General features: G+C 44.8%; 1 protein-coding gene across 1 annotated transcript in view; it reads right to left on the reverse strand.

Annotated features, from left to right (window-relative positions):
• LOC138301776 (malate synthase-like) overlaps positions 1 to 22,696 on the reverse strand; it is a 215,917-nt gene that overhangs the window by 79,536 nt on the left and 113,685 nt on the right. Inside the window, exon 8 of the mRNA XM_069242281.1 lies at positions 12,641 to 12,797. Within this exon, the coding sequence (XP_069098382.1) occupies positions 12,641 to 12,797 (157 nt within the window). The remainder of the gene's footprint in view (positions 1 to 12,640; positions 12,798 to 22,696) is intronic.

Genomic DNA, 22,696 nt, shown 5'->3' on the forward strand with positions numbered 1-22,696 from the left:
GATTTTCAATAAATCATCCCTGGGCGTCAAAACCTACAACATCACCGCACAGACCTGAGACTGCTTGCCGGAAACCGACACATCTCTTCCCTGTGATTAAAGACTTGACACATCGCTTGCCTGGCAATGAAAGAATCGACGCACGGTTCACTTGCGAGTAAGGAATCTGCTCATCGCTTGCTTTTCTGACGCACACTCACCAGTGCGGCTTTATTTCTGACACATACCACGTTAAAACACTGCATCCCTTGATTTCTATGGATTAAGACTATTTGTCTTTAAAAATTCATAACTTTGCTTGTGTGTGTTCGATTTTTTGTTGTTTTTGTCTTGTTTGATTTAGATAAATATTGGATACTGTTCTAAACTGGCATGGAGTCCTTTACTGGTGTTTTCACTGTGTTACTGTGTGTGTTTGTACAAACACTTTACACATTGCCTCTGAGATAAGCCTGACGGCTTTGTGCCAATCTACCACGGGGGTAAGCAAGGGTAATGCTAGCTGTGTATCTCCCTTAACCTGACTAGAGTGAGGGTCCCTGCTTGGACAGAGTGCAAACTGACTGCCAACCAGTGACTCGATTTCTAACAGTACCCGCACACCTCATAGTCAAACACACAATCTGCTTTTGGTCCAGAGGGTCAAAAGTTATGTTACAGGAGAGTGAGCCTTTTCTGCCTTGGCCTTTCACTTTGGAATTCCTTATTGGCTCACATCACAACCATGACTAACTTTATTATCTTCAGGACTGCTCTATAAATACACACGTTGTAGAACCTGTTGCTGGGTAGTGAGCACCATACAAATCTCATGATTGATCGATAGATAGATAGACAGACAGATAGGCAGATAGACAGACAGACAGGCAGATAGATAGGCGGGCAGACAGAGACAGATAGACACACACACACTCTCTCTCTCTCTCCCCCCCCGCTCTCTCACTCTATGACATTGATTGAGTGTGTTAGAAGAGTAGGTGATATTTATGGCACAAAATAAAATCTGACTACCACTAGTTAATAATTTATTAGATATAATTTATAGCAACCATTTCAAGTTTTTGGAGAATAACATACAGAATGTTTGCTTACTTCACCAAAAAACAGATGTCACAGCAAGTACTTTACTGTTTTCCCGTGTTCAATTCCAGCATGTTTGATATGACGAAATTTAACAAAGTTTGAAATATTTAACACACCCCATAATTTCTGAGTATGCAAAATACAACAGAACTCCGAAATATGATCCGTGCTCAAACAGAGTTTTGCGCATGAAAACACCCATCAACACATAATCGGGGCCCTCCACTTTATTTCCACTGCTCTGTTCGCGGGCTTGCTGGCATCTTACACGTTTTGACTGGGGCCACTGTCATTTTTTGTGTAAATCCTTTAACAGTACCAAACAATGAAATAAGAAAGCCACACAAGAAAGAGACACAACAACAATTTATAAAAATAGAGCATCATTTTGTGACTTTTTAGAGCCCTTGGCCATCAAAATCCACTGGAGTGTTCCAGCAGTATTAATTTTTAAAGTATCTGCAAACTTTTCATGCAATCGTAAACAAGCATTGGTCGACAAAAAGTTTGTAAACTTTTGACAAATTTGAAAGAGTTTGTTTGGCAACTGACCTGAGTTGGGTGACCAGCTCTGACTGAGCAGAGGTCTAGGAGGCCAGTAAAGATACTCTGGACAGTTACCTGGCCACAAAAGCCTTTTCCAGTCCAGGTCCAGCTTTTAGGAAACAACCACTATAAGCTACACAGTGTAGTGCTCCTGATGCTGGGGATGCAGGATGAAAAGATGCTCAAAGATGCTCCTGATGCTGTGCAGTCAACTGCGGTGAGTTGTGGGTGACTCTTCAGTCCACAGGTGAGGTGGGGCGACTTTGGTCATGGAACTCAGGGTCCGATCAAGTCCTCTTTGTGACAGGAGAAAGCCAGCTGCAACTGGGCTTTGGTTCTTGCAACACAATTAACCTTTAGGTCAACAAATCTGGGATCAGAAACCACCCTCAGGTCTAGCAGACACAGGTGCAACTTTTGGCTGTCTTGGATTTGTCTCTTGGAGTGCCTGGCAATGGTCAGCAATGATTCCTCAGATATGGCTACCAACTTGCCTTTTTGGAATCCCTCAGCTTTAATGTCCATGGTGCTTTTCCAGGGCGCCATCTGACTGACCTTTGGAGTCACTGCTTCAATCTGGTTCCAGGAATCAACTTTTGTTCCATTCAGGAGACACAATCATAGTCCAAACTTCACTAACCCAAAGTGCAGCGAGTGCAGTCCTTCCGATGGTGCACCTCACTTTGTGCACTCCAGGGTGCCAAGGGTGCGCATTATATCCCAGAAAAGAACCCTGAGGAGATAATGTGGTTGCTAGCCAGTGGGCTACTGAATCCTCTCCTCTTTGGTCACAAAGCTCCAGTGATGTGTGGCATTTGGCAATCCCAGAGTGCAGTATTCTTTCCACCCTCAATATGTTGGGACCTTTCCTTGACTGTGAGGAGCTTGGTAGCCCACCCCAGAGGTGTGGCTACCTAAGGGCTACATGCCAATGGGAAAACCAGTTTGTGAATAGGTTTCCTTCTCTGGCCCTGTGTCTAGCTAGTCTGTGTGAAAAAGGGCAGCCTCTCTAGAGTGTTGTGATAATTTGCCCTTCAAAGGCGTCTTCTCCTTTGAAGCTTGTCTCTTGGGCAAGCACTCTGAGTAGCTTCTTGACAGGGGAGGTAGCACATCGCGCATGTGGCAACTACATTTGTTCCTAAGCCTGGGAGTTATTTACATGTCCCCCAGGCAGGCAGAAAGCTGTGAATTGGCCAGGGCCTGTGTAAGGCCTCTGGACCAGCTGAGTCACAGAGTGGCAACTTTCTAAAAGTTCATTAACTTTAAAAGCTACGTTTATTTTGACTGGGCCATCACGTCACATTTATTGCCATGATTAATTTGATACCTTAGAGTGCAAGTTAGGTAGTCCCATTCAGATGTTAGCTAGGCTGGGATGCCAACTGGGTATCCTCTGTTAGACTATGGAGCTACTTACTTTCCTCAGCAAAATGACAACTTTAGGGGTTTTGCTGCTAAGAGATATTTAAACCATGGCCCATGTGTATGAAATTCTTAATTTGCGATTCCTAAATTGTACATCAGTAGAAAGCGCTATTTGGGAATCGCAAATTGGAATGTTTGTACACTGTGATTTCCTAATAGCGATTCTTATGGATTTGCATTCGCTATTAGGAAATCACAATTTAGGAAATCACAAAATTGAGATTTCCCAATAGGAAATGGCAGTTTAGTAAACAGAGGCCCATAGGCTTTTGGAAGTAGGATGATGATGTCTAAGCCAGGTGGAGGCTAATTACAGGGTGTGGCCACCAGTGAGAGGCCAAATTTACTTTCAGGGAGCAAGGAGTGCCCCGGGAACATTGCCGCTAGAACTATAGACCAACAGCACACAACACCATGGGTACTGAAGGGGGGGAAGTAGACTGGAAGCAGCAAGAAGCGCAAGGCAAAGTTCTCAGAGAAGGAGCTGAGGTCAAATGTGCACCTAACATGGACCAGCTGTTTGGGGAGGCCTCCTTCTCAGTCCCTGAGGCCCAGAAAACCAGAATCTGGAATAAGATCCTTGAGAAGATCAACTCCCTGGGAGTGATGCAGAGGACCATCCCTGAAAGCAGAAAGAGGTGGTATGACCTGCGGTCCTGTATGAAGGAGATGCTAGCCAGCAGGAAGGCAGAGGGACGTGGGACCGACGGAGGACCCTCACAACAACCCCTTTGACTCCCATGAAGACGTTAGTTGAGAGAGCCCTAGAACTGGAGAGTGTAGCAGGACTTGCGGACATTGACACCTCCATCCCAGCAGACACCAGTCAGGGAAAGTCTTCTTCCCTTCATGTACCATCCATAACATAATGTTAGCCAATATACATCTCATACATTACAGCATGAAATATTCCATTGATATGCTTGGCCTACCCTGGCAATGCATCATGGGAGTTGTAGTGCACATGATTAGCATGCGGTACTGAGTACTGACGACCACACCAAATATATGTGTACAACATAAATATGTCACAGACACTTGCAGCAAAGTGTGGCCATACATTAACCATTTAATGATAATAACTATATAAATGCATTTCCACAGATCACAGCCCGGATGAGTCAGGACCCATGGTAGCCGAAGGGGCCAATGGCAGTGATGTTGTCCCTGAGCCCACAACACCACCATCCCCTCTGCCCCTTGCACTAGCACCAACTGGCAGGAGAGCCTCAATCTCCCCACTGCTCGATCTTGAGGACAAAGATGGGGTATAGTCACATGGCAGGGACACCACAACCGCAGAGCCCAGGATGCTGTGAAAGTGCACAGACACCGTGTCAGACATGTTAGATACACCGCCCATGTATTGGGTGCTGGAGAGGTCAATCCTCAGCACACAGTGCCTGCAAACAAAAAAAGCACCATGAGTAGGCAATTGCAGAGCATGGCAAAGTCCGTGCAGAACATGGAAATGGGGCAGGAGCGCTGGCTAGCATGGAGCGGAAGCACAGAGTGCAGTGTAAGCGGCACAGGCAGTACTTGGCCCGCTTTGGCACCTTCACAAGGTCAATCAACTGGCTGGCAGCTGCAACATCAAGTCTGGCAAGACAGACAGTTAACATACATACAGACAAACATGACACACTGCTGCCAGGATGTCGTTTGTGGGCTGGTGCAGGTCACAACTGCTTTGGAGAACATCCAGACCCAAAACGTGTGCATTTCCAACACCCCCACTCCATCTGATAGTGGATATGGCTCCAGCATAAGTGCCTTATCAATCCAGGCGCCATGCTCAACCAGGTGTTCATGCCGCAATCCCCCTGAAACGGACTTATCATCAGTCCCACCACCCACTGCTGGAGAGAAAACTCCTAACCGTAGGGGATGCAAGAAGTGACTCCCAAGTAACTCAATGGGATGGGTTGCCTTTGTCTATCCATCACCTTATTAATTTGTTCATCTTTTGTTTACAAAGTGTCATCCAGAAGGATGAAGTTGGCCCTTGCTTCCTATGATGTGGCAGCCACATGAATAAAAGGTGGTCACTTTGTTGTGCAACAAGCACTTTTTCATGTGTGATGTCTCATTTCTATATGTGTTGTAATGACTTACCTCAGAAATGGTTGTTTGTTATCTGTGCACTGTGCACATCCCTCAGCTGCACGTGTACCCTCCTGCAGCAGCTGTAGTGTAAGTCATCCTCAGAGTCGGACTCTGGCTTTATGGGGATGTTGTGTAGACCTTTTCTCATTGCAGTGTTGTGCAGTATTGCACAAGTGGCAGTAATCTTGCAGCATGTATCTGGTCTGTATAGTAGATCCCTACTGGTCTTGTGTAGGCAACGGAAGTGGGACTTCAGGATCCCAAAGGTTTTCTCAATGATGGTACATGTTGTCTTGTGTGCCCTGCTGTAGTGTCTTTCGCTTCTAGTGCGAGGGGTCCGGTAGGGTGTGAGGATCCAGGGACGTAAGGTATATGCATTGTCACCTTAAGGGAATAAGACAGTATATCATTAGGTTACATGACACACACTGCCCCGCCCACTGTATGTTTTGTGTCTGCAATTCTCCTATGTAGTATGCAGTATGAAGCCATTGCCAAATTCACCCTGCGCCAGTCAGTATATATTTCACTGTGGTGTAACATGAAAGAGTTGTGTGTGTTGCCTGGGAATCTGGCAACAAGGTCTGTAATGATACAGGAAGCATCACACACTATCTACACATTGAGTGAGTGTGTGTTTTTCCTGTTCCTGTAAATGAATTCATTAGCTGAGAGGGGCACATGGCAATATGTGTGCCATCAACACAATCTACAACATTGGGGAACTGTGCTACACTGTAGAACTTAAGTTTTGTTTGTTGCAATGATTGGGGGTATTGGGAAATGATATGTAATGGTTGATTTTGCTCACCATGATGTCCCAAAACCTGTGAAAAAACCTGGACAGGGCACTTTGTGACACCTCCGGCCACTGTGACGACCCCCTGATAACTCCCAGAGGCTAAGAGGAGTAGGCAACACAATACCTCCATATGTGGTGGTATTCCATTGCTTCTGACTGTTGGGGCTCAGCTATTAAAATCAGGCATTACCTGAGTGCTAAATCTATACCTATCAATAATCTCCTCCTCAGTCAGTTCAGACAGGGTGACCCTCACCCTAAATATCCTCTCCTGTCTCCTCCTCTCCCTCTTCACCAAAATCCTCATCCTCCTTGCCAGAATGTGCAAAGCTGCCATTGTGAAAGAGCCTGATACATTTCTGGTGCCTTTTATAGTTTGCACCTGGTTACCACCTGGTCAGGATCATTGGTAACTGCATTTCCTAAACGGCCATTTTGCGACTAGTACCAATTAGAAAGTCTTTTGTAGATGCAGTTACCGAATCACAAATAGGAAATCCCTATTACTGATTTCTTATTTTGTGATTCCCAAAATGCGATTTTTACTGGATAGAAATTGCATTTTGTGACACCGCATATGCCTTTTGTGCATGTTGTAAGGCTGTTTTGCATTTGTTAACAGCCCGAAATGGCGATTCGGTCCTTTAAGAAATGCAAAATTGTTTCATACATATGGGTCTATATGTCCTGCTTACTATTATACAGCTCCCGGCCATAGGGTTCTATAGGCCTTCCTTAGGAGAGACTTTTATGTATTGTTGAGGGACTTGGTGGCATTGCCATTGATGGCTATGGAAAAGTCGAACTTGCAGGGTGACCCTTCTTTTCCAGTCTGCAGTGGCAGGCTGGGAGCCATGTTTATACTTTGTCACACAATCAGTACTACAGCCCTGGGTGGACAATGCACTTGTTACCTTGGGTACCATATACTGGGGACTTATAAGTAAGTCAGTACTCTCCAATGGGGTATAGCCAATCCATCTTTTGTAATGGGTCAGAACCGTGGGAGTGAAGTCTGGTTAGCAGGACTAAGGGCACTCTCAAAGTCGAAAGTCCAGCAGTTAGTAGTCCAAATGGGGGCAGAAAGTGGAGGGAAACCTGCCAAAAGGCTGTGTCCTTACACTGATGGTGGCTGATATACCACTAGTCCAGCAGCACCATCACTGATAGATTAGCAATTGCTAATAGAGGAAGACAAATCATGCTCTGCTCTGGTAATTGCTTCTTTTCTCTTTCCATCCTACCATTTTTACCGGGTACACTGCTTGTTTTTTAACTATCCGGCTCTCTAAGAAATCCACTCCAGTGATCTGTCTTTTAAGCCATGGTAAAAAGGCTCAGATTCAAGGGGACCCACTCAACCTTGTATTCTACTATAGTCAATAAAAAGAGTTCAACTGATGTGGATAACAAAACAGACCAATTATTGGTCAATAACACCAATGTACCTCTTAGGTTGAATGCACATTTCTAATGTTTCTGCTCTTTTTTCTCTATTTCAACTTTCCCTCTCTACCCCTTCTTTCTCTCTTTAAATGTCTCTCTACTTCACCTTTCTGTCTCTACTGGTCTTTCTACCTCACTCTCTCTCTCTACCACTGTTTCAACTTGTCCTTTCTCAACCTCACATCATCTCTCTACTTCACCTCTTTACTTTCATCTCTTTTTACACTGCTGTCCTTTCTACTTTTCTCCCTGATTCTCTCCTCAGTTAACCTGACCTGTATTTATACCTATTTTCTCATTTTGCCTGTCTTAACCTTCTCAAGTTCTCCCTCTCTTCCTTGCTTCTCACTGTACTTCTTTTAATACCTCACATCTCTGTCTTCCACTACCTCTTTTTGTCTCCACGCCTCTCCAACTCACTACTCATTTACTGTGCCTCTGTCTCTCCCGCATCAATCGTTGTACTCCATCCTCTTGCTGTCTATGCATGTGCTTTTCCCTAGCTTTACCTCATTCTAAAACCTTACCACTCTTTCTCAACCCACCGCTTCCTCTTTCTACCTCTCTGTATTCTCCTCTCTGGCGAACTCGCCTTCTCTTTTCATTACACACCTTCTACCCTATTTATCTCTTTACCTTATCTCTAGCTCTACCAATCATCTCTCTCTAGTTCACGTCGTGATGTACTGTTCTCTTTACGGTCTGTCATTCACCTGTCTTCTTCCCCTCCCACGTCTCTTATTCAGGATAGCTAGAGGTTAATATCTAACTGGAAAGGTGAGCACATATAAAGAAAGGAAGATGAAGAAGGGAAGGGAAAGAGAATGATTTCCCTCCCAGTGGAATGGCGAAAATCCTAAATGCACTGATTTGATTGCCCCTGTTGCAGCCAGAATCCTAGTAGTAACATGGGATGTTTTTGTGAGTATAGATATCTTGGATTTAAAGCTACAGTTGCGAGTGCTACTTGTTATTTCAATACTATCTATTAGTTCACTAAGCATTCACCAAGTCACCGTTACTGTTTCTTTCGCGTAATTGGAGGAAAACACTGAAATCCATGTAAAATATTGTTGGTTCAAGACAAAAGGAATGTAGATCCGAGCACAATGAAATTACTTCATTAGTGCTTATTCATGCTTTTTTTAGCACTAATTGCCTGACGGACAATGGGCAGCTTGAGTTCTGTCTGGTTGGGTGTACCCCTGTTTCTGAAAGATTAACATATAATTCTATAGTGTTTGGCATTATGAGGCATTGAATTAGGTGAATATGTGTATGTTGGACTTTTTGCTTATGCAGGGTCATCCCCAATCTTTTTGCCTCCTGCCTCCTATTTTTTCTGACCTGTTGCTGTTGGCTTTTGAACTCTGACCACTTTACCACTGCTAACCAGTGCTAAAGTGCATATGCTCTCCGTATAAATTGTATGGTTGATTGGTTTATCCATGATATGCATATTTGATTTACTAGTAAGTCCCTAGTAAAGTGCACTATAGTTGCCCAGGGCCTGTAAATCAAATGCTACTAGTGGGCCTGCAGCACTGGTTGTGCCACCCACAATAGTAGCCCGGTAACCATGTCTCAGACCTGCCACTACAGTGTCTGTGTGCGCAGTTTTAAATTGTAAATTCGACTTGGCAAGTGTACCCACTTGCCAGGCCTAAACCTTCCCTTTTCTTACATGTAAGTCACCCCTAAGGTAGGCCCTATGTATCCCTAAGGGCAGGCTGCAGTGTATGGTTAAGGTAGGACATATAGTAATGTGTTTTTGGATGTCCTGACAGTGAAATATTGCTAAATTCGTTTTTCACTGTTGCAAGGCCTCTCCCTCTCATAGGTTAACATGGGAGCTACCTTTAAATCTGATTAAAGTGTAGATTCCCTTTGGGAGCGGATAGACATATGGAGTTTGGGGTCTCTGAGCTCACAATTTAAAAATACATCTTTTAGTAAAGTTGATTTTGAGATTGTGTGTTTGAAAATGCTACTTTTAGGAAGTAAGCATTTACTTACTTAAACCATTTCTGTGACTCTGCCTGTTTGTGGATTCCCTGTCTGGGTCAGTTTGACAGTTGGGGTGGTTTCACCTCTCACTAGACAGTGACACAAAGGGAGCAGGGGTGTCGTATGCATTTCCTGATGAGCCATCTGTGCTAGGATAGAGGGGAGGAATGGTCACTCACACCTGAAAGGGCTGTGCCTGCGCTTACACAATGCAGTCTCCAACCCCCTGGTGTGTGTCTGGAGCCTGGCCTGGAGAAGGTAGGATTTCACAATCATGAGAGACTTTCCTTTGAAGTAGGCCTATTTCAAAGGGCAAAATGGGTATAAGCATGGCACCCAAAACCACAGACTTGAGAACACTTCTGGAAAACAAGAGGAACCTCTGCCTGGAGAAGAGCTGAAGAGCTGAGGAAGAAGAGCTGCCCTGCCTGTGACTGTGCTTTGTGGAGCTATCCTGCAGTTGCTGTTTCTGCCTGTGCTAGAGGACAAAGACTGGACTTTGTGTTGCCTTCCCTCTTGTGAAGAACTCGCCAAGGGCTTAATTTAGAGCTTGCCTCCTGTTGTTTGAAGTCTCAGGGACAGCAAAGACTTCTCTCTGCCAGCACCTGGAGTCTCTGGAGAGACTCCTACCCTGCCAAGTGGTGCCCATCCAGTTCCTGGGACACTGAAAGGAGAAGCTGGCAGCCCAAGAGTGAGAAATCCATGCCGTGTGGGGAAAAGATTGACGCAACTCCGATCTGCGGCTGAAAAATCGTGGGCGCAGCCGGCTTCGTGGCTGAAAATCGACGCCCGGGGCTGGAGAAATGACGCACAGCATTGTGACGGAGGCTGGTGAGATTGCAACACGCGCTGCGTGGTTTTCGGATCATCGTGCGGCTGGATTTCTGACGCAAACATCGCTGGCCCTGCCCAGACCCGAGAGTCGCATTGCTCTCCTGCAGAGAGAAGAAATGGCGCACGCCGACCTGACGAAAGGAGAAACGATGCAAGGTCTCGCTCGTGAGTGATATCGACGCATCGCAAAACCTTTTTGATGCACACTCGCCCGTGCGGGGTTATTTTTAACGCACCCAGGCTGCATTTTCACATCAACAGCGTTAGTGTGTGTTTAATATTACATGAAGACTCTTTTTGAATTTTTAGTGATGACTTGTGTATTGTGGATTTTTGTCATTTTGGTCTTGTTTTGTTTAGATAAATATTTCTGTGTCATCTTGTAGTGTTTTCATTAAGTTACTGTGTGTGTTGGTACAAATACTTTACACCTAGCTCTCTGAAGTTAAGCCTACTGCTCGTGCCAAGCTACTTGAATGGGGGTTAGCTGAGGATGATTCTCTTTTACCCAGACTAGAGTGAGGGTCCTTGCTTGGACAGGGGGTAACATGAGTGCCAACTCAAGACCCCATTTCTAACAGTGTAAATTGTTGCTCCAAAGGCAGTGGTTCAAAATATGTCTTGTTCAGGGCCCAAAAAGTATGAGGGCACTGGCATGATTTCAGATACATGCACATCAGTTACTGACATTAATTGAAGCATGCCTTCTATGTATTTTTTGTTTATCTCCATTAGTCACCAAAGGTGTACTGATATATTCCAAGACTGGTGTTTTGTAGGTGGATGTTCAATAGGATTCAAGCTGCACCTCACTGATGAGGTCCAGCAAGGCTAAACGTGTCCTATGTAGCTTTTCTTCTTGCACAAGAGGGGCCTGGCTTAGCAGATTAGAAAGAATTGCCCCTTTTGAGGAAAGGCCAAGAATGCTGTGCTTGTAGCTTGGTCCTGTCTATAGTGACAAAGTGAGCAAAAAAGCACAATGCACTGGAATGTGGACCAGAGTAATTCCCAGTAGCTGAGATTGACCCAAGCATTCTAAGAATCACAGTTTGTTTTTCTTTACAAGTTATAGGTACCTCAGGAAAAACTTTGTAAAACGCCATCATTATAGCACATACGACGGGCTAAAAGGAAGAGCATTATCTTATTTAATAAGAATGTCCTGCCCACAAAGATTTGATCAAAAAACACACACCCACTTCCCTTGTGACAAATGTACAAGACCAAGGGCGTACTTGTTCTATTTTAGTAAATTATCTGAATTAGAATATTAATTTTATTATATTTGTACAGAAAGCCTAACTCTGTTAAATTAATACTCCATAATAATAGACTGGAAAGAGGAAATTGCATGAAACGTTGCACAACTACCTGAACAGATGGTCACTTAGGGGAAGAGGGCAGAGTTCAGTATATTTCCTCTTTTAAATTGCAACATCATAATAACCAGCTACTCTGAAACAATCCACAGGGATGTGTTTCTGTGAAGTTAACATCGAAGTCTCCACTTCAACACCTGAGTCTAAGTGAGGTAGGGGAGGCTGAAATCCTAATGACCCATTGGAAGGTGCCAAAGGAATTAAAGAATGACGCCAAATGTACAGGAAGGTCCCTCCCACTACTATAAAAAACACCATGAACTGGCACAGAGGCAAGCACACATACACATTACACCGAAGTCTTTCTTTTCTGTCCTGTTACACCTGTAGGTGTAATTCCTCAAAAGTTGTATCCCATACTTGTTCTGCCGACTACTCCATTACTGGAAGATCTGAAAAGGTATTTACTATAGTTTGTAACAGAAGGAATTTGTAATACTGTCTAGACACTACAAAGTATCTGAAATGAAGACTCTCTCTTTGCAGCCATACCTGTTACTACTCTGGGAAATCTAGAGAATGGTATTTGTATTCTTCTGTTCGCCAAGTGGTACGCTCACTAAACAAAGAGAGGACAACCCCACTTCTCAACACGTATTTCATTTTATAGTCATACAATGCACACAAGAGTATTTCTAGTTCTTTGTTTTGAGTTAGAAGGGTACAATGTTTCACAGTTACAGACGCACACCTACCATGGTTTACTAAACTTTTTCCAGTACTCACTCACTCATGACCCTCCCCTTGTTCGGTAAAAGTCATTGTGCCAGTCATTAGCATTCTTCTCGAATCTAGGGCAAATTATAACATTAATTAGGGAAAGAGACATGGGCAATGGAAGATACGAGGATTCATGTCTGTTTTTCCACCAGATGAACCGGGATCTGCGATGCACCAAAGCTACAAATGTAAGGCCTAACTTTTCTGATGAAACTAAGCTCTCTTTTTTAGACAAAAAAGAGGTACTCCTGCTACATCATCTCTTAGCCCAAGCAGCCCTACATCTCCTTACCAAATTTGTTGACAAAGGAAGCAGAGTAATCCCAGAGGCCACAGTTGAGACCAGCAGAATGATTCTTTAACTCGTAGAGTATTTCTTCCATCTCAAAGGAAGCCAGGACACTTTCTATGAGCACGGTGGCTTTAATGGTTCCGATGGGAAAATTCATCTGCACAATGTGAAATCAAATTAGCAACATTTCAGTAAATATATGCAAAAGGTTAATGAGTACTATTTTATACATATTGGTTACAAGATATACTCTATGCTAAATATTCCTAATAATTACATTTTCTTTCACAAGCTAATTATAAGTGTGATTAACTCAAAGCTAGTAATGACTGACCAAATGGACAGACAGAGTAGAAACTATGCGGGAAGCGTTGTGAATGAGGTTCAGGGGTGTAGGTCGGTGGCATCCTATGTTTGTGTGCTCTGCTGCACAGTAAGGTAACATAAATGCTGTATAATCTTGTGGACAAAGGGAGAAAGTTGTACAGAGAAAGAAAAGATGTGAAAGACACCGAAAGAGAAAGTGGTTTAGAGAGAAGCAGAAGACAGAAATTGAATGAGGATCAAAAAGACAGATGGATATACATTCTGCTGTGCAGCTGGTGTTCACACCACTGAGGTTGTGCTAGAGTGCAGCGATCGGATGTAAGTGCTTTTGTGCAAAGTGCTGAGAAGGAGTGGGCTAGCTGATACAGATGCAGGTAGAATTCTTGGATGCAAGGGTATAACAACGGACAAGAGTATGAGACGTATATCGTAGGAGGTGAGTCCCAAGATTAGATTCTCCATGTTTAATGAATGGTGGATTGCCGTGTTTTAACGATGTTTTTCATTATGTGCTTGTTATAAGCATAAGATTAGTCAAGAAAAAGGAAAACAATATAACATGAAAAATTACCAGCACAATGGTTCCACTAAATGACTTGTAAATAGTGTATTATGTTTATGTTGTAATAAGTATTGGAATAAATTAGTTGTTATCTTTGTATTATGATCGATGTAATGGTATGCTACAGCCTACCTTAGAATGTTGACATTGGGCCGGCTTGGATGTAGCCTTAGAATGTTGGTGGCTGGTGAGGCATTGTTCTGTGAGGAGTCTTCTAATAAACTGGCTATTCCACTTGCTCTTTGAGCCTTCGCAGATTCATTTACTATAGAAATTTTTGCCAACGAGGGTGGGATCCATTCAGAAGAGGCTGTGCAGGGGCAGCTGGACTCCTCACCCCTGGGCTTGTGTGAACTATTGCTGTCTACGCTGGCCAGTCAACTTGATTGCGGTGCTTGTGCAGTGAGCACTCCGGTAAAGACGACAAGCATTCCTTGGCTTTGCGGTTGGCACAGCGTGCTGAATAGATGTGCCGTTCTTTCATTAATCCATCGTCGGTGTGGCACGTAGTGTCAATCAGTCTCACCGATTCCTGCTGGTGCGGTGCAGTGTGTTACCTGCGCTCCGTATACCAGGGAGCATAGCTGCTGGAAGCAGTGCGGCGGAGATCACAGGAGTTCCCTGACGGCGGCTCCTTCAACCCTTGGGTTCCTGTGCGGCGACGACTGCAGTGTGACGCGTGAGGGAGGAGCGGTCTCTGGCAGAGTTCCCCTGGAATGGCAGCTCATTTGACAGCCTGCTTCCTTTTGGGTTTAGCAGCGGTGACGCCGTAAATAGGAGGCGGTCCCTGGGCGGAGTTGGAGTGCTAACGCGCCCCAGGGATTGTAGGCGGCCCCTTCGTTCCTATTAGGACGAAGCTAGAAGTGACGCTGTGTGGAAGAGGTGGCCCCTGGGTGGATTGAAGTGGCAACACGCCCCCAGGGATTTCAGGCATCAAGGGAGCGTGTTTCCTTTTAATATCGGTGGTCGGTTAAAGACCACTCTAGTACACATGAGTGTGGGACAAGCCTCCATATTACTCAGGTTGGACAATTGACTCTTCTGGTTGCATTTACGTCTGTGAAGAGTATTTGAACCAATATCAGAATGATATATTTTGTGAGGGCACTAGTGTGAGAGGTTTTGTTGAGCTGGAATCCAGTGTGGATTACTGTATGATTAAGTTACTCAACAATTGTGGTGGAAAAGTGCTGCAAGTTAATATATATTGTGTATTGGAATCCAGTGTAGTACTACTGTATGATTAAGTTACTCAACAATTGTGGTGAAAGAGTGCTGCAAGTTCATATATATGGTGTATCGCCCATATAGTACAACCATTATTATTATTATTATTTTTAAATTGGTAAACACAAGTTTGTCCTTTGCATTGTTCAGTATAATTCAGGCTATCATGGCTGCGGCCAGCATGACACAACCTCCTCCATTCCTGAATGAAGTCGGGGAGCCCAGCTTGCTCTGGAAGGACTGGAGGAGACTGTTTGAATCATATTTGATTGCAATTGGTGGGGAGAAAGTCTCTCCACTAAGGAAGCAACACATCTTATTGCACAATTTGGGCATACATGGAAGGAAGGTCTATGATAGTTTAACTGAGTTGGGAGAAGAGGACGAAGAGGAGGAAGTGGAAGAGTTAGATGTATATGAAATAACTCTTAAAAAGTTAGAGGGTCACTTTGGAGTAAGAGTGAATGTGGTCCTTGAAAGGCACAAATTATTTAGTAGGGTACAGGGTAGAGATGAGAAGGTATCCAGTTACATAGCCAGTCTCAAAGATCTGGCCGCGACATGTGACGTTGGGGGTCTAGAGGACTCTCTAATCAGAGATCAATTGGTAAGGTGCACCAACAACAGTAAAGTGCAGGAGAAATTGCTAATTTTAAGTCCCTCATTGAAGGAAGCCGTTGAGATAGCCAAAGGCATTGAATACACAGCCGAGTGTATCAGATTAATGAAGAGTGCCACAATAACTGATGAAGTAAAAGCGGCAAAAACTGTTCTTAATCCAGAGTGCAAGGAACCTAATGAGGGGGAGGAAATTAAAACCCAAGAAATCTCAATAAAGAAGAATGCTGCAGGAAACACCAAAAGTAGATGTTACAGATGTGGAAATGTTAGGCATTTGGCTAACAGCCCCGAATGTCCGGCTCGCAATTGTATGTGTAGGAAATGTGGAGCCAAAGGGCACTATGCGAGGGTATGTAGGGGAGAGAAGAATGAATATAATAGTAGGAAAGGAGTGCACAAAGTGGAGGATTTCCAAGAACCCCAGATCAAATTTGTACTGCAGGTTAAAGGAAGCATAGAGAGTACGTGCAAAAATACCATGTATTCCACTTGTGATATAACTCTAAATGGTGAACAAGTAAGAGTATATGCAGATTCATGTTCCCCCTTTACCTTCATAAATTACAGTATTTATGAGAGTAAGTTCAAGGGTAAAGGATACAGTTTACAGTCTGCAGACATATCCCCTGGGGGGTACAATAGTGATCCCATACCATTGAAAGGAATGATGATCATGCACATAACCTTTAAAGGTAGATCGACCACTGGAAAGGTTTACTTCACCAACAAGGGCTCTAATCTGTTGGGTTGGGAATATCAATGCGAGTTAGGCATACGCCTGGACCCCAACAGGGAAGAACCAGCGTTATTGGTAGGGAGTCCAGACAGTGAGTATGCTATATGCAAAGAGTTCCCTGGCCTCATTGAAGATAAGTTGAGCCGTTTGGTCGATTATCAGCATAAGATAATAGTGAAAGAGGGTGCAGTTCCCATCTCGCACAAGGCCAGGCCTATACCGCTTTTAATGCAGGAACCCCTTAAACAAGAGTTACATCAATTAGAACAGTTGGGGGTCATTGAGCCCATTGAAAGTGCTCTTTGGTTAGCACCTATTGTTGTTACTAGGAAGCCTGGAGGAAGGGGCATACGTGTCTGCGTGGATTTGAGGGATCTTAATGCTAACATTTGGGTGGAAAGATTTCCATTACCCAGAATCAACGAAATGCTAAGTACTTTGGGTCCTGCCAAATTTTTCAGTGTCATAGACTTATCTTCAGCGTACCATCAAGTGGAGCTACATCCCTCCTCACGTTCGCTCACTTCATTCATTACGCTTTTTGGTGCTCTCCGGTACTGCCGGATGCTGTTCGGTCTAGCATCTGCGGCAGCCGTGTTTCAACGGATTATGCAAAACATTCTGAAGGGGGTGAAACATAGTCTATGTTTCCAAGACGATGTCCTGATTTACGGAAACAGCAGAGCTGAGCATGATGACACCTTAAAACAAGTGTTCAATGTCCTGAGCAAAGCGGGAATGACAATTAAGAAGGAGAAATGTCAAATTGGTATGGCTTCGGTAGAGTTCCTTGGACATAAGATCACCCGGGAGGGTATATAACCTAAGCATGACCTGGTTAAGGCTGTGGGTGAAGAAGTTGCTCCTACTAGTAAACCAGAACTCAGATCTTTCTTGGGATTGGCCGAATACATGGCAAAGTTTGTATGGAATTTTGCCATGGTCACAGCCCCTATGAGGGCGCTCTTAAAGAAGGACACTCCGTTTTTATGGAGTAGTGATTGCTAGCAAGCGTTCAGTGATATTAAGGAAGCCATCATTCATTCTCCGCATTTGGGAAAATTTGATCCGAAATTGAAAACTTTCGTAACCACTGATGCGAGAGGCCAAGGTTTAGGGGCAATGTTGTCTGGGCAAGTTGATGGGCAGGAGAAAATTGTGGCCTTTGCTTCGAGAGTGTTGAGTGGAGCAGAGGGTAATTACTCGACTGTGGAGAGGGAAACGCTAGCCTGTTATTGGGCCATGACACACTTCAGGTTTTTCCTATGGGGCCTACCTTTCACAATCAAGATGGATCATAAACCTTTAGTCATCATTTTTACAACACTAGGCAGAGAGCGTGCTACACCCCGCATAGCCATGTGGATGTTAGGTCTAGAAGGTTACAACTTTAATGTTGTGTATGTTCCTGGTAACAAAATCACTATAGCCGACTATCTGTCCAGATCTACAAGACCTAATTTGGTAAGAGAGGGCAGTAAAGGAGGAGAAGAATCACAAGAGTGTGAACCTATATTGTGGATAGATTTAGCCAGTCTTACGAAAGAGGAATGGGTGGAAGAAACGGAAAAGGATCAGACGCTAAGATTACTTAAGGAAAAAATTGTCAAGGGATGGCCAAATAAAATAAAGGATGTGGAGGAAGATCTTAAGGGTTATTGGAATGTCAGACTTGAGTTACATATCTCCAACAATCTAGTAATGAGGGGCGAAAGAATCATTCCTCCCTGCAAACTTTGGGGCAAATTGGTTGAACTGGCTCATGAGGGACACCTCGGTCGCAGTCCCACCAAAAACAAGCTGCGGGCTACATATTGGTTTCCACAGATGGATAGTGAAGTGGAGAATGTTGTGCGAGAGTGCATGGTGTGCAATGAGTGATAAAACCCACCTAACACGTAAGGCCCCACGGTCCCCTGTGAGCATACCTGTGAAGCCTTGGAACAAACTTGGGCTTGACATTTTAGGACCCAGTGAGCATCTGGGGAGCAAAGGGCATTACATCTTCGTGTTGATAGATTATCATTCATAATGGACGATGTTTAAGATTGTGAGTCATATAACTACTGTAGATGCGATTAACTTCCTAACAGAGGCATTTATGAAGGAGGGAATTCCCAGCACCTTAGTAACTGATAATGGAGTGCAGTTTACTTCTGACAAAATGAGAGAGTTCCTTCAGAAATGGGGTGTCCACCATTTCAGAACAGCTTTATACAATCCTAAGGCTAACGGGTTGGTGGAAAGAATGAATAGACTGTTCAAGGAGTGTATTCAAAGAGCTAGGGCTTCAGGGTTGTCAAGTGAAACAGCGCTGAATCAGATGTTGTGGTCGTACCACACCACTCCAAACACCGACACAGGGTTATCACCTTTCCAGTTCCTGAAAGGAAGGCAACCGGGTACTAAATTGAACCCAAATTGGTTACTGGGGGATGAGCATCTGTGTGTGCAACAGGAAGTGACTGAAGAGTGTTTTCGACGCAAACAAGAAAAATATGTGAATTGGTATAATAACAAATTTGGAACCAAAAATAATACATGGCAAGTGGGGCAATGGGTCAAGGTAAGGCTCCCTGACCGTGCAAAAAAAAAATGATAGTAAATTTTCAGAACCTATTAAAATTAAAAATGTATATCGTAACGTGGTTAAGTTAGAGGATGGAAGAATTTGGAGCATGGACCGCATTGTGCGCCATCAGGGGACTGTTGACAGGCAAGAAGACGATCCAATTACTAAGGACAACACCGAACCTACTGCAAGTGCACAGCGGAAAAGATGGAGTTCTCGAACCAGGAAAGTACCCAAGTGGCACAAGGACTTTGTGTTCGCCTCGTAAGGGGGGGTGATATGTTATAAGCATAAGATTAGTCAAGAAAAAGGAAAACAATATAACATGAAAAATTACCAGCACAATGGTTCCACTAAATGACTTGTAAATAGTGTATTATGTTTATGTTGTAATAAGTATTGGACTAAATTAGTTGTTATCTTTGTATTATGATCAATGTAATGGTATGCTCCAGCCTACCTTAGAATGTTGACATTGGGCCGGCTTGGAGTTAGCCTTAGAATGTTGGTGGCTGGTGAGGCATTGTTCTGTGAGGAGTCTTCTAATAAACAGGCTATTCCACTTGCTCTTTGAGCCTTCGCAGGATTCATTTACTACAATGCTCTATGCTAGTGTATTGTGAGAGTCACAAGTGAGGTTGATGGGATGTACTTGCAGAATCACAGGGCCACTGTAATTACCACTGACTTGTTGAAGCGTACACTGAAACCTTGCAGCCAATGAAAAGTTAAGCATGGTCATGGCCAGCCGGCTCCACCTGCACTGGACAACTAGTGCAAGCAGAAGAGCTGCAGTATGCTGCATGACATGGCAACCCACTGGCAACATGTGTGTGAGTGCCCAAAGTAACATGAGATGCACTAAACGTTTCAAGAGGATATGGCTGATTAAAAACTTCAAAACAATCTGAAGAGAATCAAGAGGCATATTTGTCAAAATGCTCAGGATACCAATATCGTGGTTGCAGCTTTGCCCAAGGACTAACATTACATAATGGCCAGGTGTTGGACTTTCTTGCTTATGCAGGGTCATCCCCAATCTTTTTGCCACCTGCCTCCTATTTTTTCTGACCTGTTGCTGTTGCCTTTTGAACTCTGAACACTTTACCACTGCTAACCAGTGCTAAAGCACAAGTGCTCCTTTACAAAATGTGTATGTAATTGACCTATCAATGATTGGCATATTTGATTTACTATTAAGTCCCTAGTAAAGTGCACTAGAGGTGCCAGGGCCTGTAAATCAAATGCTACTAGTGGGCCTGCAGCACTAGTTGTGCCACCCACATAAGTAGCTCTGTAATCATGTCTCAGACCTGCCATTGCAGTGTCTGTGTGTGCAGGTTTAACTGTAAATTCGACTTGGCAAGTGTACCCACTTGCCAGGCCTAAACCTTCCGTTTTCTTACATGTAAGGCACCCCTAAGGTAGGTCTTAGGTAGCCCCAAGGGCAGGGTGCAGTGTATGGTTAAGGTAGGACATATAGTAATGTGTTTTATATGTCCTGACAGTGAAATATTGCTAAATTCGTTTTTCACTGTTGCAAGGCCTGTCCCTCCCATAGGTTAACATGGGAGCTACCTTTAAATCTGATTAAAGTATAGACTCCCTTCGGGAGTGGATGGACATGTGGAGTTCGGGGTCTCTGAGCTCACAATTTAAAAATACATCTTTTAGTAAAGTTGATTTTAAGATTGTGCGTTTGAAAATGCCACTTTTAGAAAGTGAGCATTTTCTTGCTTATACCATTTCTGTGCCTCTGCCTGTTTGTGGATTCCCTGTCTGGGTCAGTTTGACAGTTGGGCTGGTTGCACCTCATGCTAGACAGTGACACAAAAGGAGCTGGGGTGTAGTCTGCATTTCCTGATGAGCCATATGTGCTAGGAGGGAGGGGAGGAGTGGTCACTTACACCTGAAAGTGCTGTGCCTGTCCTCACACAATGCTGTCTCCGACCCCCTGGTGAGTGTCTGGGGCCTGGCCTCAGAAGGGCAGGATTTTACATTCAAAAGAGACTTTACTTTGAAGTAGGCCTACTTCAAAGGAGAAATTGGGTATAAGAAGGGCACCCAAAATCACAGACTTTAGATCACTTCTGGACATCAAGAGGAACCTCTGCCTGGAGAAGAGCTGAAGAGCTGAGGAGAAGTGCTGCCCTGCCTGTGACTGTGCTTTGTGGTGCTATGCTGCAGTTGCTGCTTCTGCCAGAGTAAGAGGGCAACGACTGGACTTTGTGTGCCTTTCATGTTGCGAAGAAATCTCCAAGGGCTTGATTTAGAGCTTGCCTCCTGTTGTTTGAAGTCTCAGGGACAGCAAAGACTTCTCTCTGCCAGCACCTGGAGTCTCTGGAGAGACTCCTGCTCTGACAAGTGGTGCCCTATCCAGTCCCCAGGCCCTTGAAAGGAAAGCTGGTGGAAATCCAAGGACATCGACTTCGGCCGACTTTGGACCGGCGCCGCTGCTGAATCCGGTGACCCCGCCTGCTCTCGACTCCGTGATCTGCGCTGGAACGCGATGACTTTCGCAGGCCTGATGCCACTGCAGCCCGCTGAAGTCTGCGACTCCGTGGAAGTCGCCGCACCACGTCATGACCGACGCTGCTCGAAGGGCGCGGATTCAACGTTTCGCACCGACGCCGCGATCCCCGACTTTGCGCGTCGACTTGTTTTCACTCTTCACCAAAGGTACTGTACTTGGGGGTCTACGCGACTCCGTGTCCGGCGCCGCTGGTGTCGGCTCGTTGGGAACGAGTCCGTTACGACGCCGTGATAACACCTCATCGAAGCATTTTGTGTTTCTAAGTGCTATTTTTGAGTTTAATCTTTAAAAATTCATAACTTGACTTGTGTATGTCGGATTTTTGTCATTTTGGTCTTGTTTTGTTTAGATAAATATTTCCTATTTTCCTAAGCTGGTGTTGTGTCATTTTGTAGTGTTTTCATTAAGTTACTATGGGGGTCATTCCAACCCTGGCGGTCGGTGTTAAAGCGGCGGCCAACCCGCCAACAGGCAGGCGGTAAAAAAAATGGAATTCTGACCCTGGCGGAAACCGCCAACAGAGACCGCCACTTTAACACTCCGACCGCCACGGCGGGACAAACAAACAGCGCGGCGGTCACCGCCAACAGACAGGCGGGAGCCAATGTACCGCCCACCCTATCACAACCCACCAATCCGCCACCTCTTCCGGGGCGGTAGCCCCGCCGATAAAAACACGGCGGAAACAGCCATTACGAACGGAAAACGCTCACCTCTACACACTCCACGAGGAATCTGGACAGCATGGAACCCGAACTACACATCCTACCAGCTATTGTCTTCCTGCTCCTCTACCAGGAGCACGAACGCCGGCGCAGAAGACAACGGTGAGTACTGCACCTACGACACAGGGGAGGGGGGAGGGAAACAATTACGGGGACACACCCACCCTCACCCACAACTACATAAACATCAATGCAGAGCAACAACTCAGAGTGACACCCCCAAACCCCCCGGAAGAATGCAAAGACAGAATAAAATGATCATGAAATATGAAGTATATTGTACGGCTAAGTAAAAAAATATATCAAACATATATAACTATATATGCATATGTAAATTGTCCTGTCCAAATTGGGTATCAGCCATTGTTCGTGAGCCAATGGGCCTAAACACATGGGCAAAGCCCACACAGGATACCCGACTCCAATGGAGAGAACACTGCAGGGGCATCAGATAGCTAAACTACAGGCACCTCAGGGGGAAGGGAAGGGGGGGCACCTCAGCCACATGAGTCCACGACGCCAGATCCACGAGGGGCCTCCATGGCCACTGTTCAATCCTGGGGAGTGCAAAGCCACAGTCTCTCAAGTCTCTACAGTGGTTGGATTGCCCACTGTGCCATCCTGGGGAGTGCAAAGCCACAGTCTCACAAGTCTCTACAGTGGGTGGATTGCCCACTGTGCCATCCTGGGGAGTGCAAAGCCACAGTCTCACAAGTCTCTACAGTGGGTGGATTGCCCACTGTGCCATCCTGG

The sequence above is a fragment of the Pleurodeles waltl genome, chromosome 1_2 (genome assembly GCF_031143425.1).
Source record: "Pleurodeles waltl isolate 20211129_DDA chromosome 1_2, aPleWal1.hap1.20221129, whole genome shotgun sequence".
Lineage (NCBI taxonomy): Eukaryota > Metazoa > Chordata > Amphibia > Caudata > Salamandridae > Pleurodeles > Pleurodeles waltl.